This window comes from Linepithema humile, chromosome 6 (assembly GCF_040581485.1).
Source record: "Linepithema humile isolate Giens D197 chromosome 6, Lhum_UNIL_v1.0, whole genome shotgun sequence".
Lineage (NCBI taxonomy): Eukaryota > Metazoa > Arthropoda > Insecta > Hymenoptera > Formicidae > Linepithema > Linepithema humile.
Genome location: NC_090133.1, coordinates 6,198,859 through 6,224,958, shown reverse-complemented (window position 1 = coordinate 6,224,958; position 26,100 = coordinate 6,198,859). Strand labels below are relative to the sequence as shown.

The window sequence follows — 26,100 nt, the reverse complement described above, 5'->3', positions numbered from 1 at the left end:
CCGATTGTAACGAGAAATGCTTATTTTTAATTATTTTTCTTTTTGTAGATTTTGAAGCGACGACGCGCGTATAATTATTTCTAAAGGAGACAATCACGAAGAAGGGTGATAATGTCTGCAGAAAGTCCTCTTGATCGCTCTTGATACCAACGTCACACGGGGGAGTTGTCTCGTCTTGTCTCCGTGCGGTGTTACGTTATAGCACTCGTCCCGCGACTACTTCATAACTTCCCCCTACTCTCGCCGTCGTACGATACGGTACGGCGGCATACGCCGTAAGGAAAACTCTCAAGTATGAGAAAAGTTGCCGGCTATATTTCACCCCCGGCGGGGCTGGAAACGGCGAAGAAGGAAAAGGACGGGACGAGGGGGGGAGAGACCCAGTGTCATCTTCGCCGCTCGTTAATTCCTTCTGTGATTTATCGCGATCCGTCGGGTGAGTAATGACTAACTTCTCGGAAAATTCAGATATTAGATTTTTCTTAAGACGAAGGTATACCGGCGCGCTATGCTCTCGTGCCGGTATCAAACTGGAAGAATCTAATCGCACGTTGTTGATAAATCGTGGGAAAAATTCGAAGCTATATATCTAATCTAAAGTATTTTATCTGTCATAAATTCTTGAGCGGTATTGCGTGACGCATTTATCAGTGTGCGCAGTGTTTAAAAGAAACATACACTTGATATGTTTTTTTTTTCTCATCCAGAAACTATCAGTTGCAGAATTAAAATTGAGATACACGCTTTAAATCCGCGTGAAAAATTTCATACAATCGAAATTGATAAACCCCTCGTCGTATCACGCTCTTGTGGAACGTCTGTACGATGTAACGGTAATGCTAACGAGTACGAGGGCTGTGCACGGATCGGCGGTGCAGGTCAATGCAAGAAGCGCAATGTGCATAGGCCGCGACGGGGTAGTTGCACAAAGGTCCGACACTCCTGGTGAAGTGTGGAAAGCGCGGTGCATGCATATTCAACGCGCGGGCCGCAAGAGTGGGATGCGTGTGTGTGTATGTGTGCGTGTGTGCGCGTGTGCGCCTATCGTAGTGATAGGAATAATAAAAATTCGAGGGTTGAAATTATTTAGATTTATGCCCGCTCTCTTGTCGTCGTGCCGCCGCGCCGGTGACGAGGCGCGATTCGATTCCGGGGAACAAATTTCATGCATTATTCAAGACCCCGGGCCGGCGATGCAACCACCCCGGTCGCAATGGAAGCGATCCTTTCGGGGAAAAAAAAAGTCGTTTTTAATCTCTCGTCGCGCCCCAATAACGCGTGTGTGCGTCTCTCGTCGGCCCTCGACCCTTTAAGGAACGGAAAACAGCCCGCTTTGCGCGGATGTGTGCGATCGAGCGTACGGGATGTTCCAAGAGCAACGCATAAACGTTTTTCGAAGCTTGAGTAAATCTCGAAAGGTCCTCTGCTTCCGACGTCAATGTATTTCGCGAATTATTTTTAGCTTCTTACTCACAATCGGCGCTATCACCTGTTGACGTATTACGTTTCTTCTTAATGCTTCACGCTGCAAACGACGGCGCTCGTAATTAGCGCATTCTCCAAACCGATTCTTCCCGTGCGGAATTATTTATGAGCGGGATAGAGATTCGACATCGGAGATACGTCATCGGCGGTATTTGTGCGAACGGGACCATTTTAATCCCACCCACGCAAGAACGTCATTCCCTTTGCCATACGCGTTTAATTAATTGATCCCACACGCGCCGACCTGTAATCGTCTTACCGCGGATTAGCGAGTCCGTGCATCTGCCGTGGCGCTGAAAACTTTCGCTCCATTATCTTCGCGGACTGTCCGTGCGTCGGATCTGCGAGCCGAAGGCCATGGAGAACGCTATTCTCTTTGTGATCGCCGTCTCCATCGCGGGCTGCGCCGACGGCAGGGTTTATTACCTGGAGAATTTCGACGGCGCGCGAAGCAACGACGCGATCTATCCGATCGCGGAGCAGCAGGCCTCTCGCGATCTCAATCTGGCCTTCTCCGCCGGGGATCCCGCCGACAACTTCGTATCTCCGACTAAGAAGGTCAGTGAGCGATTATCAATCGGAGATTCTCTACGAAAGAAACGTAAAGATTCCTCCTATTCTTTACATTTTCTTTTTACAAACGGAATTTGGATTCTATTAAGCGAATCCATTTATGCACGGTATTCATTGTACTCGAGCATTGCGGGTAAATTTGACAATGCCTGTTTGCGCTCCGTTAGGTATACACTGTCGTTGCACCGGAAAAGCCGTATCTCGAGTTAAGCAGGGACGCGGATCGACCATTCGCGTACTACAGATTAGCCGAGCCGGCTGCCAGAAGAAGCAGCTTCGACGACGTCGTTCTCGTTCCGCAAGGAGGCCGGAAATTGATGAAGCTGAACAACAAGGGCGAAGTGATCTTGGAGCTTCGCGTAATAGCTAATCACGACAGCTCGTCGTGAGATTCGCGCGTTAAAATTAATGAGGTTCTTTCCGCTTGATTCGCGAAGAAGCGAGCTGGTAAAGATCGAGCGAGATGTCATACAGTTAAATCGCTTTTATTACATTCAATTTACAACAATGGGTACTTCTATCGATACATATAGATACATCGGAATGTTATTATAATATTTACAGTGCATATCACATATTGAATTCGGATCGGAGCCGTTCCACTCCGATGAGGTCTTTTCACGACCTTTCAATTTTCACTAAGAAAATTATTCGTAACTGTCTGATTGCTGTACAGAAGAATTAAGTTAGTGAAGACAATACTATTCTGGAAGTGCATTTAAAATTGTAAAAAAAAAACACGATAAAATTTTATAAATATCCGAGAAATCTTTGTGTGCAATACGGAAGTCTTTTACACTGGTGAGAAATACATATTTCTGCAAAAATAATATCGAATAAGCAACGAATATTCTCGATATCCTCGAACGAAGACATATCGCACATTGTAGAAAAAGAAGATCCGGTCTCGTGCAATTAGGTGACTCCTGCTTTGTCGGAGGTGCTATATTATGGCGAAGAATGCGATCGCGAAGTGCAATTTTGGAGGTGTTATACGGGAGAATGCGAATAACGACGCTACGACTATTTTAGCGATTAAAATGATTAAAGACCGTCCGGCGCGGAGTCGCGTTCGTTACAAATAAGTTATTATTCCGCTACTTGCGACGTTTGCTCGGCCGGCGGGTCGCCCTTCGGCTCCTTCACGTAGTCCACCACTAATTCGAGGCCGATCAGAGCCCGCAGGTCTTTCCTTTCCTCTTCAGAATTCGTCGCCGTACCGCCGGCGTCTTCTACCTTCGCGATATCCTCGCCAGCTTGAAAAACATCGCGAAATTGCGAATGTTTTATCGTATGCGGGGATACATACGTCTCTTTCGTTCGTTAAAATAGCGAAGCCAACGTTTTGCATTTCTCTCAAGATATTAAAGAAATCAAAATAAAAAAAGCGAATTTTCAAAATTATAATAATATAAACTCAATGCCTTCAAGGCAATAATTACGCTTTGAATTCAAGACTCGGCGATGCTAGCTGATCTTAATTCTTCTTACACAATTTTTCACTAGTGTAGATATTTAAAATTTTATAAAAAACATACCGCGATAATTATATTTTTATTAATATTCTCAAAACTTTTTAGACAAATTGCTGGTATTCAACAAAATCGCCTAACTCCGATTCCGAAAAGCACACAGAAAAATAAACGCAGCGATAACTATGTTTCTATCACCATTCGAAAAATGTTTCAAGACAAATTGCCAGCATTAAGCAAAATTGTCCAATTTCGATTTTTAGTTTCAGCAATAGATTTTGATTTGAAAAGTACACAGAAAAGAATAGCAAGTAAACAGAAATAAATTCAAGGGAAAAAGACAGCGAGAATACAAATGAGACAGCATTTCTTACCTTGATGCGCCTCCTTTAAACTTTCCTCGTTCTCCGACGACGAGTCCATCCTAGAGAGCTTCGTTTGCTGTATATCCTGATACGTTTTCGTCAGGTGCTTCAGTATGTAGTTGGTGCCCCGCGTGTTCTCCGCGTCCGTGCTCTTCGACGTCGCGGCTTCGTCGCGGGTGAGATTCAACGGCCGGTTGCCGTATTCCTTGGATTGCGGCACACTGAAGGCCGAGCAGTGCTTGCTCTTGAAGGGTAGCTGACGCTCGTTCGCGTGCTTGCGGTCCCAGATGTGGCCGGAGACGCGCAGATCGATGAAAAAATGCAGGGGATCGATGCCGGGATAGGACTGCGGCATCGGGTACGGCGGGTACCACAACGGTCCGGGTAGAAAATCCGCCGGGCCGGTTATACCGTTGGGCAGCGTGAAGCCTTTCACGCCCTGAAGAACACCGTCGCAGCCTCGGCCCGGCAGGCCCGGCAGAAAGGGTCCCCGCGCGAAGTCCAGCTTCTTCTGGTCCGGCAGCTGTAACGGCGGCGCCTCCTGGCCGGCCACGATGCTCTTCGAGCGGTCGTCGTAGACCCTGCCGCTGTCGAAAGTACAATTCCTGGTGCGCTCCAGCTGCTGCGACTCCTCCGGCTTGACTTTGCGCGCCTCGCCGCCGGGGAAGACGTTCTCCGGCGGCTGGGCCTGCTCAAAGTGCCGCGGCCGCTCGTCGAAGTAGTTCTTGCCGTGCTGCCGCGGATACTCCGTCTTGTTCTCGTCGATCGGCTTCAGGATGTCGGCGCCGAACGTAGGTTTCTGATCGAACGCGGTGGCTTTAGTCTCCGCGTCGGAGTAGACGTCGGGTCGCTTGCCGTCGTTCTCCAGACGCGTCTCCGGCGGCACTTGAGGCGGTTGCTGCGCTGCGGCGGTGTGGTAGTACTTGTCCGGATGGTGATGGTGATGATGGTGGTGATGATGATGCGGCCGTTCCTTCGTCGTGAGTTCCAGAGGCCGGTCCCGAGCGTCGCGCCAGGATCGCTTTCGACGTCGCGGCGCGTTCGGTGTCCCGCCGCCGCCGCCGCCGCCGCCGCCGCCGCCGCCGCTGCCGCCGCTACCCGCGGCCGACGACGCTTCCGCCTTGGCTTGCACAAAGGATCGCAGCATTTCACTGAAGAAGAAGCTGTGCGGCGTCAGCGGCACGTTGTACAGGTACGGAGGAGTGGCCGCCAACAAGCGGGAAACGAGATCTCCGCCCGACAGAGAAGCCGGGGTCTTCAGGGTCGACGGATCGCCCGTGGTCGTTGTCATTTCGTCGACTGATCGGTGAAAAAAAAAAAAACAAATAAAATATTGCATTACCTTTAATCATTACTAATTTTCTGGTTTTATTTTACCAAGTTTTATATTTTACCAAGTTAATTTTTTAGTCTTTATTTATCTTAACAGATTCGGCACTTATTGAATAGATTTTTATTTTCAGCCTTACGAGCCGAAAGGATATTTCATTCTAACGCATCGCGGGGGGGGGGGGGAGGAAACTAGCAGGGAGGATTTTAATTCTGATTAAAACGCCTGGAGATGGATTCGCGTATCTCGTTTTTCTAAGTGATACCTCGGGATATCCTGTGCACGACGGAACAGTACGGGCTTGACGATGTAATGACTGTGTACGAGGCGCGTACAAGCGCGGCTCGCCGATGTGGAAGTGAGCTACTATTGTCTCCTGAAATTAATTGAATGGTTCCCAAGCCTTAAGTCTAAGACCAAGGAAGGCGGCGTTTACGGTGGGACGGGATGAACCAGCCCGGTATCACGTCATCCATTAAGGAATACTAATTTCTGTCAAGTACACGTTCGGTTTCGCCCGTAATGCGAGAATTCCTCACGAAGTTATCGAGAGAATTTCTCGCGCGGATTCGATGCAGACATTCTAATTAATGCTGGCGTCGGAAAAATCTCTCTGCAAATTCGCGAAATTCACGCTGCAAATATCTGTTAATCAAAAATTGTTTTACCGTTGCGTTACTCTATCGTACGATACGTATATGTTATTTTGTCACAATTTTTATCAGTCTTTTAACATAAAGTCTGCAAATAGAAAAGATAAATTAGGGAAAACGACAGTTTCGAGCACTTTGACTTTTCACTTTTTGCAGTCTTAATCGATGACGATTCGGATCGCGACGCGACGATCGTGGAAACTCGTGGAAGAAATTTTTCTTCGCGGAAGAAAACGGAGGTCCCTGAAAGGATCTCGACGCGGCAGAAAGACCGAAGAGCAACGGGGCGTGGAAAGCAGAGAGGTCTGTATCCGCTCGTCCGCTCACTCACGGAGGGAGGGAGAGAGAGAGAAAGAGCGGGAGAGGGATCGGGCATTGTTTCGGTCCATTGTTTCCCAAACAAACGGCGTCCACGTTGTTTCGTCAGGAGATATTATGTTCAGCCAGACAGGCAGGACGAACGGGAAATGGACTGCTGTCAGTTTTACTCTTCGTGATAAATACGCGCCCGTCGCCGGCGCTCGCCGCGGCCATAATTCCATCCATCCGTATCGCGCGGTGCACGTCAAAGTTGCAGTTTGCGGCGACAAGACCGCGCGCGTCTTCTCGCGCGGTCATTGAAAAAGTTTTCGTGTCCCTGTTACGAAGAACGAAGGAAAGTGATTATGAAAGATCGAATTAATGAAAATTGATTATTAAATTTCGCTGAATACGCCCGACTCTTTTTTTTCCAGAGAAAAATATAATCGCCGCTTTCACGACGTTTCCGGAAGACCGACGATCACAGAGAAGCGTTCACCAGAGAAGCGCAGTTACCGCGAGAGGAAGTTCTGCCGGGGGGAGGAGGAGTCGGTGATTTTTTTTCCGCGCTGAAACTCGTTCAGAGAGACAATGATACCTCGGCTCGGCGGCTATTCTAAAGACCGTAAAGAGAGCTTTACGGGCCGGCGTTATATTATTATTCCGCTTGAGGCGAGTGCGAGCGCGAATGGAGCGCGCGGCGGCGGCGGCGGCGGATCCGCACCGACGCCGTCGCTCGCGTCGTCTCCATCGTCGTTCTCGCCCTCGTCCTCGTTTTCCCGTCTCCGTGCGAGAGACGACGATCTCAGTTTCACGCGGCGCGCGAGGGAAGGCCGGTTTACGATTCATAAGACAACTCGGCGGATTGAATTAAGCTCGCTCTCGCGCGGCAGCGGCAGCTGCCAGTCCCGTCCGCCACCGGGCGGGCGGTGCGAATCTGCATAATCCCGTTCGCGTCGACGATTCTAATTGGCGGATTGTTTCAATCTCTGTCGCTGCGAATATTTGCATTCGCGCTGCTCTACCTCCCTCGGCCTGTGCCACCCCCCGTTCCCGGCCCCGTTCCCTTCGCTGCTGCCGCCGCCGCCGCCGCCGCCGCCGCCGCCACCGTCATCCCGTTGCTCTCTTAAACTCTGATCCTCCAGTATCTTACTTTCTCTCTCTCGCTCTGTGTCTCTCTCTCTCTCTCTATTTGTCTCTTCTTCCTATCTCTGTAACCTCCTTTCGGCATTCACTTTATCATCGCTATCTCCATCGCGAGATGCGCAGCGTATCAAATAATGAACCGCTCCTCTCATTCATTGATTTTTATTCAAGTTGACAATGCGTCGCCGCTCTTTTTCTATATTATTAATGTTAATGTATTCATTAATGTATTTTATTTACAGGACTTTGCAGCTTGTTTATCATATTCTATTTATATTTTATTGGATTCTTTCTCCGAAACACCTTTTACACAGTTCCATTGTGTAAAACCTTTTGGCCAACATTTCCATTTCGGAGATCGCTAGCGGCAACGGTATTTTTCTTGTCGCCGGCATACGGTATTTCCCATAAAAATTGTACGTCGTAAAAGAAATATTTTGACACAATTGCTATCATCCAATTTGCAGCCATCTGTTTTATTTCGCATTGTTGGATGTCGCGGACGTGCCGTTTCTTCCGCCCCAAGGCAGCTATTCCCGATGTTTTCGGTCGCCAACCATTTTTACATATTTTTCTATAGTTAGCTTGTGTAAATGTTATTTCTGAAAGTACTCCGGAAATATTCGGCGAACAGGTACATCCTACATCTGCATCCTACCGCGGTCCGAGCATGTCAACCCGCTCGAGAATTCTTTTGTTTGCGAATTCGAATTAAGAACAATATTGTGTAATGCAAGTCTTGCATGAAAAGATAAACCGAAACGTCATCGAGGCAATGATTTTCTCTTCCTGATAATCTCGTTCAAGAATTGATTTAACAGTTTACGTGGGACTCTCATTAAAATTCGCGATGAATTAAAACTAAATTTTGCACGCATCATTCTTAAAAGGAGCGCAACACAAGTAATTACAACGTTCAATAAAATCTGAACAACATTAAATTCTCGTATCTCTGTTCCGATTATTCTTGCACGGTACAGTTCGCTCCCTTAACTCCTCCTCGAGGAGAGACGCGCGCGCTTCTTTTACCGTCCACATAAATATTTTTATTGCGGAGCGCTCTCGCGGCAAAATGCTCTCGCTCTATATAAGGAGAAAAAAAACCGTTGGTCACAGCAGAATCCAAGCTTTTTTACGGTTGAACTCTTTGCGTAATTCAAACGTTCATCCTCTCCGTGCCACGCGAAGGAATGCGTTCGGCGAAGGACCGCGAAGGAGTCCTGGGGAGGCTGCGTCCCCCGGGAAATAATTACGGTCTGACACTGCACGGTCCTCCGCCACTTCGGACAGACTTTGCACTCTGATATTTTATTATCATTATTCAGCCATTATTTATTCAGCGCTCTTAAATCAATCAAAATCGTAAACTGCAGGGAAAAATTCCACAGAATAGTTGTTCAGCATAATAAATGCAATAGGAAAGAAATGAATATTATAAGAATTGAATTTCACTCTCGAGGAGACATTAACTTAATAAAAATATCACACTTAAATATTATTGCATAAAAAATAAATTTTTTTACATACTGAGAGCTGTGAGAATATAGAAAAAAATTTGAAAGAGGATAGTAATCACCTATTATCGATGTAATGCCGACAAACAAGCGCGATCATTGACACGTGATAAAAATCATTGCGGCCATCGTGACTGTTAATCGCGCAACACTCTTGTACAAAGAAAACAGAATAAAATTGATCGTTTTGATTATCATGCAGATGCGCCGTGCACAACAGATGTTTAACGGTGAGTACGTTAAATGGTCAGTTAAGCGGTGCAACCGCGGTATCGTTAGACGATGCGTACAGTCCGTAGCAGGTGCAACAGAGAGTTGCATCGCTTTGTCGAGCAGGAGAGGAATACCGTCTCAGTTTGCAACTGATGCCAGTCCAGATTTATTTAATTAAATTTAAAAATTAAAATGTCACACAAATAAAATATTTTACCGTAAATTCCAATTTGCAAATCGCGCCGAGAAACAACTTTCTGGTCCCGAAACAATCAATCGACATAACAGTTTTCGCGACGAAGAATAAACCGTAAACCACTTCCAGTCATTCCGAATATTAAAAAAACAAAATCTGAAAAGAGAAAAAAAAAGATATCGAAACACCGATGATACTCGCGGATCGCGCGTGGAATCCGTTTCGCGGCAAACTTTTCCGCGCGTTTGCGAAATCACCTCGCGTGTCACCGGTGATACGGCACGCGACGAAAGAGCGTGCCCGCGTTGTTTCCTCAAGAATTGCACTCACCTGCACACGCGACGGGGCTCCTCAAAGTTGGCGCCGCTTCGTGAACGACGGTGGACCCCGGGGGTGATGATCTATGGATCCCAGTCGCGGGAGTGCGCCGCGCGGCGGTGTCGACGCGTGCTGCTGGCCGTGGCGGCAAATGAGATAATAATCGGAGGACTCAGTCACTCGTCGTCGACGGCTGCGTGGCAGTCGGGATGGTTGTTCGGCGACGGGGGTGCGGTGGCGGCGGCGACGGCGGCGGTGGCAGCGGTGACGGCGGGATAACGGCGGTGGGGGCTGTATTCCACCCCTTGGCGACCGTCGGCGACGAGGGTGCGAGAGTAACGGGGAGCGCTGCCTGCGGAAGCGCGCACGAGGGAGGCAGAGGATAAACGAGAGCGACGGGGACGAAAGGGGGGCAGAGGAGGACTCGGAGGCGGGAGGGCTGGTGGTTTTTGAGATGATCCGGCCAATCTGCGCATCATTTCCCCGATGCGCCCGCCGCCCCCGGCCGCGCGCGTAGCGGCAAACCGGCGCGGATTCCGCACCACCGCAAGCAGCGTGGAAGCCCTGTTGAATGCCACATTTCGAGGCAAAGACGAAGCGGAAGAGGGTGGGGGCGGGGGCGAGAGAGGGAGGGAGGGACGCGTTCACGGCGCGAAGAATGGTACGGGAGGAAGATAGACAGATAGAGAAAGAGTAACGCAGCCGGAGAAGGGCGGCACTAAAAAAGAGGAGAATATAACGCGGGGGATGAGAGAGAGAGAGAGAGAGAACGAGAAGCTCATTCTTTCTCTCTCGCAGTAGCCCTGCCGGGGAAAAAAAGTGGAAAACAGATATAGGCGAAGGAGAATCTTTCTCCCCCGCGTGGATGCGCTCCAACGTTAACGCGGCTCGTTCCTCCGCTCTTCTCCGCTCCGGTGTATCTCTTCGACGAACGTATGTATCCGGAATGTGTTTGCACGTCGCCGCGAAGGGACCGGATCGCGCCGATCTCTAAATACCGAATGGAATTGAAAAACTCACGTCGCGCGAGTCGTGCACTTTGTCGGGTACTCGTCAAGCTATAAATAACGTAGAGTGGAAGAGCTGCATATCCCGGATGTTATCAAATTATCAAAATTTCTTTGCAGCGACAACTTTGCGTAACGATAAGAAAGCTCCTTGGGAAATAATTCCTGAATATTAAATTTGAAAAATTTTGACTCCTTTACATCGAAATCTTTTTATTTACTCTCGTGTTTTCTCAGCGCGGAAAAAAAAAGTTTACTGTCTAAATAATCTTGCATTAATTACTCGTATAAATTAGACCGAATGCCGATTTTCTTCACGGGACAACGGAAATGCAAATATTCGCGAAAAGGGGGATCGATCCCCCGCGCGCATCGACATTCTAAATTTCGCAAAGAGGATCGATAACGGTCCGCACCCTTCGCGCACGGATTTAGATTTTAAAGGATACCGGGGGCTTCCCTCACGGTGCGTTACGCGCGCGGCGGAGCTTGCAGAGCCGTGTATGGGAACGTACCTCAATGAGCGATGTGCTTTTCAATAGGTAGGGAAGCCGCGTATGCATGCGCAAATGTAATACACATCGGGTTTCACCAAATCCGTCGAAGATCGAAAGAGCACAATCACCGTGCTCGATGTTCGCGACGAGAAATGTTCTCTACCACGAGATAAATCCGCCGAGCAATTTCTTTCTCTAGATAAATATTTGCAACTTTGTCGCGAGTCACGAAATCGCGAAGAAATTGGCGTAACTTTTCTTATTATGTTTATTTATTTGCACTGTCCCGGCTAATGAAAAAATATATTTATAACAAACATACTGAAAGTGTCAACTGTTTCGTGGCGTAAGATTGACAGAAATCTCAAACTATTAATGGTGATAATTTGCCCAAAAAATCCTCAAAACTTTCTACGTATTTATAATAAAAAATATTTCTTCGAAAAATTTCATATTTTAATAAATAATGCAAATTGACGCAGCGGAGCAGAGTCAGGCATTTTCCTTCGACAACGGTAATTAGTCCTTTCGCGACCGTACGAGCGGTCGATTAACGGCGAGGTGATAAATAATACACCGAAAGTTTATTGCGACGCGTTGCGCGCATTTATTATTTACCGAGACTTTTCCTGCGGCGCACACGCGCGCTCTCTTTGTCCGGCACAGAGCGTTGGATGACCACTTACATCGCGCCGTACGTGAAACGATGCTAATTGGGTCCGCCGCGAGGGGTAGTAGCGCGCGAAAGCGCTCGCACCACTCGACGGCCCAAGTCGGCGCTCCGCTTCCACCCTTCATCCCCCTCTTGACGTCCGATTCGACGGGGGGAGGGAGAGAGGATGGGACAAATCCGTGCACGCACCCGCGACACGCGTTCCGCTCATTAATTATGGAAAGAATTTCTCAAAGTTGACGCTCTCGCATCCCGCCGCAAATACACTCCAGCAGATTCTGAGTTTCATCTTTTCTTTTTATTTCCTCGACAATGATAAGGGGAAAATTACGCGAATTAAATTGCGAATTGAAAGTCGTACGGATACGAACGATTTGAGATTCTAATTCAACACTTCAAGCATGCTCGAAGATACGAAATGTTCTTGCGGTTCACATGAGAGTTTAATGAGCAAAAACAACGTTGTTAAATATCCAATTTCCAAAATCAATTTTCTGAATTATGAAGCTTTGCGCGAAGATTTATTCCACGCTATTTTTTTTCATGCGAAATTATCAGCTCTTCGCTAATTGCGCGCAGGGCGCGGATTGCATAATTATCATTTAGTAATTTAATTCTCACATTGGGCTCGAATCACTTTCAATCTGACGTACGCGATTGTTCCTTCGATGATGAATAGCTCGGAGCAAATTAAGAGAGAAGATTATTATGCGCGCGGATGTGAACTTAGCGGGCAAGTTGCAGCGCGGCGATTCGGAATCGCTGCTCCCAAGAGAGAAACGAGAGGAGAATTAAAGGGAAAGAGAGACATCACGGGGGCGGTTGTGAGTCCGCAGGGAAGACAACCTCGTCCTTCGCGAGCGAGCACCCTAAATTTCAATCGACAATTCGACGGCGCTCGGAGAGTCTCTTCTCCGAGCTCAAGTACCCGAAGAGGCAGCATGAGGAGACAGCGAGAAAGAGAGAGAGAGAGAGAGAGAGAGAGAGAGAGAGAGAGAGGCGAGAGCGAGGGGAAGAGGAAGTGGAAGAGGGTGCGGGGAAACAATTTACCCGAAATTCGCCTCGTCGCGTTCGGCGACTGGATACACTCTTATTTGTCCCCGCGGCAATCTGTCGACTGCAACCCTTCCTCCCGGCGTCGCTTCTTCCACCACCGCCGCCGCCGTCACAACCACCTTTCCGGTCGCAACCCCCTGCAACCCCGATCTACCATCCCCCCCCCCCCCGCCTCGTTCCCCAACACCGGTTTCCAACACAAGCCTTCTCGCGCGGCGAGAGAGAGAGAGAGAGACAGAGAGAGAAGAGCGCGAAACCGCGAAGCTCTCACGGGAATTTTAAACATCGGCGATTCGTCACAGTGCTCTTTCTTCGGCATCCATCCTCCATTCTCGTCCCCTATCGCCTCCTCCCCCTTTGCAATCCCGCCTGGAGTCCGTTCCCATCGCGATCCTTTCGCGGCGTTCCACCCCCTCGTCAACCACAGTTGTCCTACCTCCATCCCTTCGGGGGGAGGGGAGGGGGGGGTGGTGGTGGTAGGCGGAATTCAAGAGCGACAACGCGCCTCTCGCCGATACGGGCACTTGGCACAATGCGGTTACAGACAGAGAGCCAGATCTCTTCGGCATCTCCGCCTCGGCGCCCACCCTTCCCGCCCGCGTCCCCCGCGGCGTGGAAAAATCGAGGACTCGATTCGTCCGGTGCTGTCGATCTCGGCGCCGGTCTCCCAAGGACGCGTCATCGTGTCCAACCCCGATTATTCATTCCGCACCCCCGCGAATTAATCCGAGCTTAGTGAACCGGTCGAGGGGTGATGATGATACCGTGCAGTAATGCGCACTTAATAAACGCTTCCTACAAATCTGCGACGTGAGTTACGCCATTCGCCGCGATTGGCCTCTTTATCGCCTATTTATAAAACATTAAATTTTCATGGCGCTTAAATCTTCAAATAGATCATTAATCTTGTCGAGCGTGCAGCGGTATCTACATAAATAATAAATTTCCCTTGTCGTGAAGAGCTTAAGGCAAAAATAAAGGAAGCCTATAATCAGAGGGATTTATTTCAGAGGTGCAATTTTCTATTTAAAAAAAAAAAAAAAAGGAAACTTATAACACGCAAGGTCCGTGTAATTTTAATGAATATAAGAATTCCGCAAATCATACACTCCTTCTTACATCGAGACTTTCGATTCCGGTGCGGCTCGCGAAATCGCGGCCTCGTTTTGAGCGCCGGCCGCACGCTCGTTTAATCGAGATTTATCCCCGTTGTTGCGCATCTGTCGTCCCGCGCGCGCGGGGCGCGCGAAAGGGACTCGAGGAGGAGGAGGAGGAGGAGGAGGAGGAGGAGGAGGAAGAGGCGAAGGAGCAGGAGGAAGAGGAAGAGGAGAAGAACGGGCGAGATGGGTGGCGGTTTAAGAGAAAAGGGCGAGAGATGAGGAATCACTCGAGTCGCGCGCTCGCAGTGAGAGCTCGCAGCGGGGTGCGTAATATTCCCGGGAAGTAAAGCTCCCGAGAATTTCAAGCGCACTCCCCTGCGTTCCGCGCCCATCCTCTTCTCGCACTCTCTCTTTCTCCCCCTCCCCGCGCACCCCCTCCTGTCATCACCACCTACTAGTCGTCCTCTCTCGCGGCAGGCAGAAGCGTTAGGTAGAGAGCGACGGCCGCCCCACCGACTACGAAGGGATGCAAATAACTGGTGATAACAACAGATAGCTCTGCTGTACGGTGTACGCCTGCCTGGAGCCCGCCGCGCGCGGCGTGTGGGTGACTACGATGATGGTGGTGGTCGCTGATGGTTTGGGTTTCGAGAGGAAGGGTGTTGGTGTAAGAGAACTGAGGCGAAAACGGGGACAGCAACGGGGGACGCAAAAGAGAGGGAGAGAGAAAGAGAGAGAGTGAGAAAGAGAGAGAGAGAATAACGGGAGAATCAGGCTTGAAGAGTAGGCCAGGGGGGTGGGTTGAGGGACAGGCAGGCAGGCAGGCAGGCAGGCAGGCAGGCAGGCAGGCAGGAATCGTAGAGCCGCGGAAGAGAAGAGGCAGAGCGTCGGTGTCGAGAGAGGGCGAGACGGGAATAAAGAGGGGGAGGGGGTGACAACAGAGACCGGATGGAAGGCAGAGAGTGGATGGAAGAGTAGCAGTCTCTGCCGCCGTCTCTGTCGGCCCGTCGTTCCGATCGTGCCCGTCCCTCCTTTTCCGTCTAACTGTATCCGTGTCGGGTAGAAGGGTGCGAATTGGAGCGACGAGGAGGATGAGTCGTCGCGCGGAGCGAGCGAGAGGGACGAGGAGGAGTCGCGCGAGTGCGAGGGAGAAGAACGGGGGAAACGGTAGTCCGGGGGACCACGGGGGTGGACCAGAGCCGCGGGCTCGGCAAGGGTGAGAGGAGGCGGAGGACGCCGGGAAGGGGGGAGGGGGGGGAGGGGGACGTCACTCGCTGTCGCATCGAGCGCGAGCGATGAGTGGCGCGCGCTCGCTCGTCTTTTGTTTGCGATACGATGCGACTGCCAGCCTGGTGACAGCGACGACGTGGTGCGGCGGTTCGGCGGGAGGGAGGGAGGGAGGACACGACACGGGGGCGGTTTAGGGAGGACCCGTGGGGGACGCGCAGCGGCAAGGGGGACTCGCGCGCGCGCGAGCGCTGTTGGTAGGGGGACAGAAGCGGTCCGCGGGGGCGGAAAGTGGGTGGATGGAACGAGCCTGGGTGCCGGGTGAGAATCATAGAGCTACGCTACACTTAACGCGACCCACGCACGCACGCACGCGTATGTACGAGCGGCACACACTCACACACACACACGCGCGCGTACACATCGGCGCGTTTCCCATATTGGATCCTTGTTGTCGGCAGGTTGCCGGATACGCATCCTGCGAATCCGCTTTGCCCCCTCCTTCGCCCTTTCGCATCAAGAGATGCGATGAGCTCGAAGCTGCTTCGACGCGGTCCTTAAGAATCAAGAAGCGCGACTGCGTTTATGGAGATGTTATCATGACTCTGTTTCCCTTCCAGCTACTCTTTCTCTCTCTCTCTCTCTCTCTCTCTCTCTCTCTCTTTCTCTCTCTCTTACACTCTTTGCATATCAAATCGTTATAAATCGATCGCCGAAATGATAAGTTAGCCGAGCGCTCGCCAGCTTTTTGAAATCTGTTCATTTAGAAATTAGCGATAAGACTCTTGTTGCAACTTCAAATAAAAAATGTAAATAAATAAAATTATAAAGTAAAGAGCATAGTAAGCGTTAGCTTGCTCTTACTGCTCACACAATGCATTTAACGTTAAATGATAAATATGATATTAAAAATGTCATTTCAATTTAGTGGTACTGTCAGAATTGGATAATATTTGTTATTCAAAAAAGAATCCACTTTTGGAAATATCGAGTCAGATTTGCGGAATAACGATGGACATCGAATCGCATAGAGAGCGATTTATAATCTATTAATCCGTAATCCGATATTATGTCCTTTTAATTAAACGGATAAACATTTTTCAAGACTACAGTTTTTAGCACCGTTTCGACGCAGAGTCGCGTTTTAATTGACGAAATTTCAACGCGATAATCCGGCGCATTGCGACGGGCTTTCAGAGATCTTCGCGCGACCCAACGGGCACGAGCAGCATCGTGGAAGCGGCGGAAGCTTTATCGCGGCGAGCTTTCCAGAGTGCGAGGCGTTCGCGGTCGCATGCATGCGCTCGCATTCAGAGTACACGACTGAGATTTTAATGTGCATCGTGCCGGAGAATTTTTTTTTTTTTTTTCCTTTCTTGCGGAAATAAAGCGCAACCGTGAATGATAGACGCCGCGCGCTAAGCGCGTTGCGCCTAATATCACTTGTAAAGTATTCGTACGCCACGCACATACATATACAGAAAGAAATTTTATCAACAACGATTTAAGCATATTTAAACGTATTCGCACAAATCAGTTTTAAATCTGTCATTAATCTTAGGGGAAAAAAAAGTTTTTATTCCGAAGAATCTTGAAGTTTCCTGTTCTTACGAGAAGTTGGAATTGGAATGCATTTCATTTACGCGTGTGAATCTCATTTACGCGCGTCTCCATCGGGCTAAAGACCTATCCGCTTCCGATATATATGTTCGATAATGCAGTTCACATTTTATGCACGACGGGGCAAAAATCTCGGTGGAATATTCCGAGGGAAAGGTAGAATATCGCGTATGAAATAACAGCCACGGCCGGCGCGGCTGAAAGGAGGCGAAGTAAGTTCGAGATGACAGAGTGGGGTCGCAGAGGATAACTCGGGTCTCGACCGGAGCCGCTTTTGACACGAATACGTTTACGCGGTCTCGCGTGGCCTCTCCCGTTTCTCAAAACACCGCACGAATACCGCCACCGCCGTTTCTTATCCCGCCGAATCTATATGTGACCCTCGTGACATTCCCGGACTCGTACATTTTATTCTTCCTTTCCTCGCGGAATAAGAGATTATTCTCCAGCATTTGGAAATGAATAGCAATAATTACGAACAATTATTACGCGAAACTTGGAGGAAAAAAATTGTAATTAATTCCTGTAAAATAGGAGAAGGCGGTGCGCATAAAAAAAAATGTGAAAAAACTCACGAAATATTATATTATATTTATGCGTAACGATATTCCCAGTGCAGGCGGAGACGAGCAGCGGGGAGAATTGGACGGCGGCATTAATAAATTTCACGGCGCGGCAACGGTGACGCATCGCCCGATAGCGACTTCCGGTGACACGATGACGAGCGTAACTCGAAGGACGCATTTAATGCGGGAACAATTAAATGCGGTCTTCCCTCCTCTTCGCCCCGTCCCCCGCGCTGCTTCCCGGACGGTAAGTTATCCCCGAAGTTTCCGAACTTGGTCGCGCAAACAACTTTAATTAAATATCTACCGTCGCAGTGCAAGTCTGTAGGTGTGTGTGTGTGTGTGTGTGTCTGTGTCTGTCTACGTGTGCGAGAGGCAAATTCGCGGACCGGTGATATAATTCCCGTTTGATTGTCTTTTCGGGGGCTGCACGCCGCCGCAGCCACCGCCGCTACCGCGACGAACATATAAACGAATATGAATAATGAAGGGCGCGCGTTAATCGTACCGTATCGACGGTGCCGGGCGGGGGAGGGAGGCTGGAATCCGCGCTGTATACCATTTTCTAATTGTGTCCATCGTTACACGCATCGGCCCCTGTTAATTATAATTCTCCGGCGAATTCGGGAATCCGCGGATCACGCGCCCGGCGCAACGCGATCTCCCCCTTCTTCCCGGGGATCTGGCACGCGCAAAAAGATCTCCGTAACGAGCGGATTTTCTAAATTATATTCGCGCTCGGGCCGTCGCAATCTCGATGCGAAAAAAAAAAAAAAGAAAAATCGCGCCGCATCGAGCTGCGCTCGAAAATTAAATTCCTCGCGTGGCACTTGGCAAAACTGACATAAATGTATTGCGGATGTCTCTCCGCGCGCATTCCAGTCGGCTTTCTAAATGATGTACATAAAATTACCGCATAGCGAAGAAAATATGCTAAAAATTAAATTCTTCGTACGTTGCTCGGTCGGAAATTAACGTAAAATGCGCCGAGGGCGTTTCTCCGCGCATTTCGATCGTCTTTAAATAAAACTTGCAAAATTGTCTCCTGCCTCTTTCCGCCGTTCATTCATTCAGCGCGGGACCCTCCTGTTCAACGGATGATCCCGAGGTGTCGGAAATCACGCCTGCACCTCTCTTTCCGAAAAGAAAGATCCGTTCGGCGTGTGCGATCGCGTCCGTACGAAAGGCTCGGATCAATTACATAATGGTGCGGTCGAAACGGATGCTCTCTCCAACCGCGAACAACCCCTTCGCGGCGAGGCGGGCGTTCCCCCCCCCCCTCTCCCCCGTCCTCTCCGCCCCATCGCCACCCCCTGCGCGCGCTCCCTTTTCGTAAAATGACTACAGAACAAAGGGTTGAGCCTCTTCTCTGCGAGCCCGCAGTAATTATTATGCTCTTTGACGATCCCTCTCTGCCTGTCAACGTTAACGCCGCACGCCGTTGCGGTAGAATCGATACTTCTAAAACTTTAATCGTTTCGCGTGCGCGTACATCGGCGAACGGACAAACGGAGTGCGTGACGATGCGTTGGAGAGATATCCCTCCTCCGAATTCGCGTGACAATCAAAATCGCGACCGTGATTTCCACACTGTGGGACGACACTTCCCTCGCGACGCTCTTACGTCCCTTTGCATCTTTGTTCTTCGATCTTTTTCGTTATAACGAGGCGTGAATTTCATATGCGGAACTAGGGTTTCGCCGCGTTACTTTGCATAACACACGTCGCGTCGTCATCGAATAAAAGCGACAGCGATATTCGGGGGGGAAAAACGTTTGAGCACTCTTTTTCTTGTGGGACAATCGACGCGCGATACGTGATTAAATTTTCCGTCGACGTGGAAGGTCGAAGCTTATGATAATAAGGCTCCGCCGGTGGACCCCGAGCGGCGCGTATCTCGCGGGATGTATCTCGTCTTAAGCGACAATTTGCCGAACAGCGCGCTGAATATGCATGCGCGTTTGATCGCTTGATACATTGTGCGGGATCTACTTGATCTTAGCGATGTAATCTGACTCGTGACATATTAGGCATTCAAAGGTCTACTGGCTGCGACGATATGGATCATAATCGCTCAATGACCTAAATCACACCGCCTTCGTGCACTATGTGCACGACAATACGGAGTGACTCGGGTGACAAAGTTATATATCGCGATTTAAAGAAGTATATTAATAAACAATGAATTCAAATTCGTGCAGTTGAAGAGCACATTTCAATTAATATTGTACATATAAAATGTGGGATGTACATACAAAATGTGAGTGAAATTATGTGGTCTTGTGAGCTTATTACGAGCTTTCCGTAGCCTTGTAATGAAAATCTCTTCAATTAATATACTATCATCTTGAGTTAACGACGTGGATCCGCGTCACTCGAACCGCGTCCCTTTAAATTGAACCGCTTTTGCAAAACAGATGCGAAATCAGGCCGCAAATCAAGATCCCGAGGATCTTCGCTCCGATTGTATCGAATTATGCGAAGCCAGGTCGCCATTCGACAATTTACCCTTCCCGGGGACATCGTTTTCGATCGGACGAGACGCGAGGATCGATCGCGCGATCTCATTATCATTATGCGGAAAACTCGTCCTTTCCGTCGAGGGTCCCCCGTCGCGACGGGAAAATACTTTTCTCGTTATTCTTAATTTCGCCGCCCGGCAATATATACATTTATATATACGACACACTTTGCGCTATATCTAGCGCGGGAGAGCGTTAATGACACCGCGGATGTACATGGGGCCGTATAACGTCGTGACAACGAGAGCCCCCCCGGCCGTTGTCGTCGCCGCGCAGCTCCTTAATTTTCCTGCCTAATGTTCGAATTAATTTTCCGTTCGTCCTTTCTTCCTTCCCTATAACGCATATTCGATAAATAACGTCATAATGGTGATACCGACAAGTAAGTCGTCTCTTTGAGACTGTCTTCGTTTTACGTTAATTTATTATACACAGCATGGCTCCCCCGTTCAAGGGAGAGAAGTGGAAATATTGAGTTTTCGAATAAACGGAGGGAAACATATGTAATTTTGCATTCTTAATTCCTTACAGTCGTTTTGTTCGCTATTAATAGCGACTTAATGTCTGTTCAAACATAATTCATTGGAATACTCAATAAAATAATCATACGAGAAACTGAATAAACACACACACGCACACACATACATATGAAGAAAATAAATGGCTAAATAATTGTTGAATAATTACTGCCTTTAGAAGTTTGAGGTAGGAATTAGTATGTTGCGTGTAAAAGTGGAAGGAATGGAAAATGTGTGGTGAAGAGGCGTTCAGAAAGCTTAACGCGATAAATCATTGATAGCAGAAAAATATACGAATTCGGTGTGTCATTCGGATAAATATAAAGGCGGGGAAAGCAATGTGCATCGTCGCATCGCGACGTAACGTGCGTAAAAGGAAATGCAGCCAACTGAAATCCCCGACTTTTCAACAAACGTGTTTTTCAAGAGAGGATATCGCATTTCACCACACATATATACGTGCATATAGCGCGCGTAGTGATGCCACGGTACTCTTGGCCCGAGCAAAATCTCAGCCCGCAGGAATGACAATAGACTGTCAGATAATGAATCCCCACTGTCACCCCCTGTACCGCCGCGCGTCCTAAAACCCTCAATCTACCGTGTTCCCTTTCGACGTCCTCTCCTCCCCCCCCCCCTCCCGTCACTTTTATCTATCTCTCTCTCTCACCCTTTCTTCCTACCCTTCCTACACTCATCTTTCTCCTTGCGCAGCGATGGATTGGAGAAAGTCGCGTTTTATCACAAAGAACAACTTTTCACAAAAGTAGAAGCGCAATCGCGGAAAATTGCACTTCGGCAATTAATTACTGTGCGATGAAGAGAATCGTCGAATTAATTTTAGATCTTATAGAATATGATCCCAGATTAGAGAGTCTTTTTAGTCTAATCAGCGCTTAATCGCGAAGAATAAACTTTAAATTAATTGTAAAAGATACAGAACACATTTGTGAAAAGTGTGCGATGTTCGAGCCATCGTGTTTATCTCTAATGCGTTTCTTAGGAGTTCGATATACCGGAAACTATCGTAAATTGGGTGACAGTTATATCTATCGCTAAACGCGCCCCTTGCACTTTCCACCCTCTGCTCTTGCGTAGCAAACAGGACTATGACCGAGTAGGCGAGGCGTCCACTTAGCGCTAATGCTCCTTTTATTGGTCAAGATCTCATTGTCAGTCAGAAGATAAGTACGCGTCTGCCCGGGTCGCTGCAACGCATCAGTCTCCGAAATTAAACCGTCGCAATAATTGCCGTCTCTTCGACATAATTGTTGCGATTTCCGCGACTGACCTATTAAGCGACGATCGCGCTTCTTCAATGAAATTGCAAAACTCGGCGTCAAAGATCGACGTACGCTTGTTATATTAAAAGTAAAGTCCGAATTAAATGTTTAATTAATGTTTAATGTTTAAGTGTCATTATCATTCTCTCAATTTCACACACGTATATATAACTATATAATTTCTATCATTCATTTCGAAATAAGACAATCCGCTTTTATTTTTGTACGAGACATATAATTTATATTTAAAGCTAACGCGAATAGGCGAAATCCTTTTTTTTTTTTTTTTACGCGTACTGGTGAACGGATGGAGCAAAGCCGTACAAAAAAAGACAAAAAGAAAAGAAAGAATCGGAACGTGAGGTGTAACGTATCGAACTGCATGTTGAAGTCGCCGGGAGCGAGGCTGAAAAAAAATTTACGCGGAATAACTCGAGGCAGAAAAAATGAACAAAAAAATTTCCATAAAAATGCGCAACCGCACGTATAATCCGGATGAAGCTTAGTATCGTGCGAATGGACGTAGCGCTCACTGGAATGGTTGAAAAGACTGGAAATTGTAGAGATGATGACGATCGCACAGCGAAAACAGAGTCGTCCGAATTTGGAAATCACGGTATTAGCTCCGAATCATATTACATTCGTTAATAAAGATCGCATTTCCACGTCATACACTTTTTACGAGAAAAAACTTTTTTATTCGCGTATTACGACGTTCCATAAATTTAAGTTTACGCACAGCGCAGAACATATTTTTGCAATATCCTAAAAATATGTGATGTCAAACGAATTAGAAAATTAGAAAAATATTATAACACACAATTATTATTTTCTATATATAGAATACACACAATCATTATACAATTATTCATACAATATAATAGATAACAATGAGATATAGCAGTAAAAATTGTTAAAAGGGTAGAGTTTCAATTTATACTTGTTAAATTGTGTTGAGAAATGAATTTGTCTATATAAAATGTATATTGATGATTATATAAAAATATAGAGAGAATATATAAAGGTGATCAATAACTTCTGCAGTAGTGTGTAGAATATGTTTATTACAAAATATTTTAAGTGATATATGTATATATATATATATATATATATATATATATATACACATATATATATATATATATATATATATATATATATATATAATAATATATTTATATTCACACGGATGTTGGTACGCAGTTCGGAAGATGATACATGAAATGCTCGTTTTGGAAGAACTTTTAACAATATGTAACTTAGTAAAAAAGAATTAAAAGTAAGAAAATACATGTTACAGTCTTTTGAAGAAGAACAAAAAATAGAAATGGAAGTTGCTACAAGCGTAGGCTGCAATCGTAACTTTAAAATATGCTTATGATCAAGTTCTAACAAAACCTGTCATGTAGTGTACCTTAAACATCTATATTTAACAAGCAAGTAAAAAATATATTACAAGAGATCAAAATTTCTTTCTGCAAACATAATATTCTTTCTTAATCGGTATGTATCATCAATTAAAATTAATAAATCACAATAGTATAATTTTTCGCAAAAAGCGAATTAGGCATTTTCACTGGCCGGCCTTTTCTTGTTCTGAAATACGCAAAATACAGTAAGTATATAATTGTCTAAGAGATTTAAAGAATAATCAAAACTACTCATCAATACTACTGTTTATATCAATCTTACAGTTTGTTTGGATGTTTTTACATCCGTACTGGATGTACGTGTTTTAGATCTTTCTTGCTCCAATTGGGCATGCAAAGAAGTCACTTCGGACGTCAGTTCATCTCGTATTTCTTGTAACTTTGCTACTTCAGCTAATACAGATGCTTTATCCTTCACTAAAAGTAACGGCAAATAACAAGCTTATATATGTTTCGCGTATTTAAAATATATACTGTTTGATGTATCTTAAAAAATACTTACTCTCGCCATGTGATAATATTTGATAAAGTTTTTTATTTCTTTCTTTAACCTGTGTTAACTCTTCTTTCAACCTATGCACTTCCGTTCTTAACTGGTCGATTATTTCGTCGCGTTTCTCAATTTCCACTCTTAATTGCGCAGATGTTATATCGTCGTCGATTTTATTAAATCTGGCTTTCAGCATATCTTTTTCTTTTCCCTTTGTGATCTCTTCTTTCGTTTCCTTCTCCACTCTCTCGAAGAATTCTGCATCTAATTCTAAAATCGAAAAATTTATGAATCAAAAAAACTTGTTTAACAATTATAATTTTGCTATTTATTCTTAAGTTATTTAACTACATAATTATACCTTTAGATTTATTGTCTGCAGATTCATTTGTTAATGTAATTGTAGATGCCACATTTGTCCCCATGCTATTAAACTCTTCCAAAGACATTGTTGCTTTCTTCGATTTTTTACCTGATTTCTTACTTTGTTCTTGTTCTTTTTCTGTCTTAGCTGTGAAGATCTTCGTTGAGACTAATTGTTCTTCATACGCCAGTTTGGACAGCAAGATGGCTTGATGTAATTCCTGCTCAAATGTTTCCTCCACAGCCTTAAGAAATTCATAAGGTTGGAAAATATAAGAAATGGAAAATAAATAATTATAAATATTGAACTATTGACAAAATCTTCCAGATTAATAACTTATGCACATTTTTTATCACACATCTCATGATTAATTCATTAAATAAAAAATGCTTCAAAAAAATTCATTAAATAAAAAAAAGTATTTTAAAAGACTTATGAAACATTTATTAAGTATGCAAATTTTTGCCACAGGATTAAAAAAAACGATATGTAAAAAATAAATCTTACATAATATCTTTAATAATTCATATTTACCATTGTATCCTTTTGCTTCCACTGTTCCCATTGTTGATCATCACTATTTGTTTTCTTCTTCTTTCCCTAAAACCAAAAAAAACTTATAACCTTTCCAGATAATAAACAAAGATTTAAAATACATAGATTTCCCGCCGTAACGTTGTATCCGGCTGACGTTTCGCCGGCTAATCAAAAACAAAAACGCAATAATAGACATTCTTACCTTGTTCTGCTTTTTCTTGTTCGCTTGCTGCTGTTGCTGTTGCTGCTTCGGCTTATCACCTTTGTTCTTTACGTTAGTCTTGCTCGTTGTCGCACTTTTCTGTGTCTTCTTCGGCTTGTAATCGTCGTCCTCGATGCTGAGGACGGCGAATCGTGATGGCACGGCGGTCGCCATTTTTCTGTCTGACAGTGAACGAAACGCACGTCGGAGCTGACGTGACAACGGATCGAGTATTTCTGCTGTCAGACTAAGCGCGCCGTAAAAAAAGTCGTGAGACGATGACAAATCACGCCGCCGATGATAAAAATATCGACGTTGGTGTCGCGGTACGTAAAACGGCCCTGCGACCGGAAAACGGAACGCGCGCCGAGAAAAATTGAACGGCGCCGTCGAGAACGACGACGACGTATACGCTGAAAACGCGACGCCTGCGACGCGCCGCGGCGATTAGCGATATTGCACCGCTCCGGTCTGCTCCGGTCGCTCCCGGCGACACAGGCTGACCAACTATGGCGTGATGAAAAACATCCACGCGATTTCACGCTATTGAGCGCAAACTTTAAACCTTTGATCATACAAATATGTTATGTATATTTAGATTTATATTAAAAACTGTTTGCTGCTATTTAAGAAAAAAATTTAAGAAAATTAGTTTTTAAAATTTTTTAATCATTTTTATCAATATATATATATATATATCGATTATTATTATACTCTTATTTTTAGTTAACATATCAATTTTTTTATTTTTAAGACAATATTAAATAAAATTTGTTTATTATTAAGGAATAAACCTTAAATGTTTACGTATAAAAATATTTATGTGTGAAATAGAACTACACTTCCTTAATCTTAACCTCAAAAATCTTAAGAATTTTATATGCACAAATTAATGTAATTTTTAGCTTTTTTCGTGATATTGATAGTTTTGAATAGGTAAAGAATACGAAAAATGTATTTATTACCTTCCCAGCATAAAAACTTTCCAGTTAAACCGGCTAAGTTTTTTTGCAATAAAAAATCTGCATCATAGTAGATTATAAAAAATGTGATATGGGACTGAAATAACTTTTAGATTCTGAGATTCCTAATTTCAGAATTTCAGAATTGAAGAATTCAATCTGCGATTTGATTTCAAGTAAGAACAATCAATTGAAATTATGAAGAAGTAATTATCAAGATGTAAAATTTATTGCAGAATCATTGCATTTCCGCACGCACATTGGTTCAAAAAATGAAAAAAACTCACCTAGCTCGCTACCTTTAATTTCATGAAACTTGATGCATCTTCTTATCGAATGTATTCCGCTTCCTCTAAAGAACTTGATTTCACCAATTTTATGTCTATAAAAGAAATAACACTTTACATTTGTTGTGCGTCTTCTGCATTTAAAATGAAGTAAGCATATTATCTACTGGTTATTTAGCACTCGTCTGCAAATA

The 26,100-nt window shown here is 45.9% G+C and overlaps 3 protein-coding genes across 5 annotated transcripts; 1 reads left to right on the top strand and 2 right to left on the bottom strand.

Moving 5' to 3' along the window:
- The first annotated feature begins 171 nt into the window (after positions 1-171).
- LOC105678280 (uncharacterized) lies at positions 172-3,856 on the top strand. Its single transcript, XM_012377479.2, has 2 exons — positions 172-2,043; positions 2,226-3,856. The coding sequence occupies exons 1-2, from the start codon at positions 1,843-1,845 to the stop codon at positions 2,445-2,447; spliced, it is 423 nt and encodes a 140-aa protein (XP_012232902.1). The 5' UTR covers positions 172-1,842; the 3' UTR covers positions 2,448-3,856.
- On the bottom strand, positions 2,528-26,078 carry LOC105678278 (uncharacterized). Of its 2 annotated transcripts, none has more exons than XM_012377475.2 (3): positions 25,907-26,078; positions 3,905-5,194; positions 2,528-3,314 (listed from the first exon to the last, which is right to left on the bottom strand). In XM_012377475.2, exons 2-3 carry the CDS (start codon positions 5,184-5,186, stop codon positions 3,148-3,150), a joined length of 1,449 nt encoding a protein of 482 aa, XP_012232898.2. In that variant the 5' UTR covers positions 5,187-5,194; positions 25,907-26,078; the 3' UTR covers positions 2,528-3,147. The 2 variants fall into 2 exon arrangements, with proteins under 2 accessions (XP_012232898.2, XP_012232900.2); XM_012377477.2 differs by lacking the exon at positions 25,907-26,078 and adding an exon at positions 9,578-9,731.
- LOC105678279 (G kinase-anchoring protein 1) lies at positions 22,442-25,130 on the bottom strand. Of its 2 annotated transcripts, none has more exons than XM_067356533.1 (6): positions 24,658-25,130; positions 24,453-24,518; positions 23,916-24,138; positions 23,567-23,824; positions 23,327-23,481; positions 22,442-23,230 (listed from the first exon to the last, which is right to left on the bottom strand). In XM_067356533.1, the coding sequence occupies exons 1-6, from the start codon at positions 24,829-24,831 to the stop codon at positions 23,198-23,200; spliced, it is 909 nt and encodes a 302-aa protein (XP_067212634.1). In that variant the 5' UTR covers positions 24,832-25,130; the 3' UTR covers positions 22,442-23,197. The 2 variants fall into 2 exon arrangements, with proteins under 2 accessions (XP_067212634.1, XP_012232901.1); XM_012377478.2 differs by having other exon boundaries at positions 23,916-24,162; positions 24,658-25,126.
- Positions 26,079-26,100: the final 22 nt, after the last annotated feature.

Excerpts from the sequence above, each read along its gene's own strand:
- LOC105678280 (XM_012377479.2), top strand. The coding sequence starts at position 1,843 with ATGGAGAACGCTATTCTCTTTGTGATCGCCGTCTCCATCGCGGGCTGC. Across the intron at positions 2,044-2,225 it reads TCGTATCTCCGACTAAGAAG|GTATACACTGTCGTTGCACC; the intron begins GTCAGTGAGCGA and ends GCGCTCCGTTAG.
- LOC105678278 (XM_012377475.2), bottom strand. The coding sequence starts at position 5,186 with ATGACAACGACCACGGGCGATCCGTCGACCCTGAAGACCCCGGCTTCT. Across the intron at positions 3,315-3,904 it reads TTTAAAGGAGGCGCATCAAG|CTGGCGAGGATATCGCGAAG; the intron begins GTAAGAAATGCT and ends ATGTTTTTCAAG.
- LOC105678279 (XM_012377478.2), bottom strand. The coding sequence starts at position 24,831 with ATGGCGACCGCCGTGCCATCACGATTCGCCGTCCTCAGCATCGAGGAC. Across the intron at positions 24,519-24,657 it reads ACAAGAAAAAGCAGAACAAG|GGAAAGAAGAAGAAAACAAA; the intron begins GTAAGAATGTCT and ends TTTTGGTTTTAG. Across the intron at positions 23,825-23,915 it reads TGCAGACAATAAATCTAAAG|AATTAGATGCAGAATTCTTC; the intron begins GTATAATTATGT and ends TTTCGATTTTAG.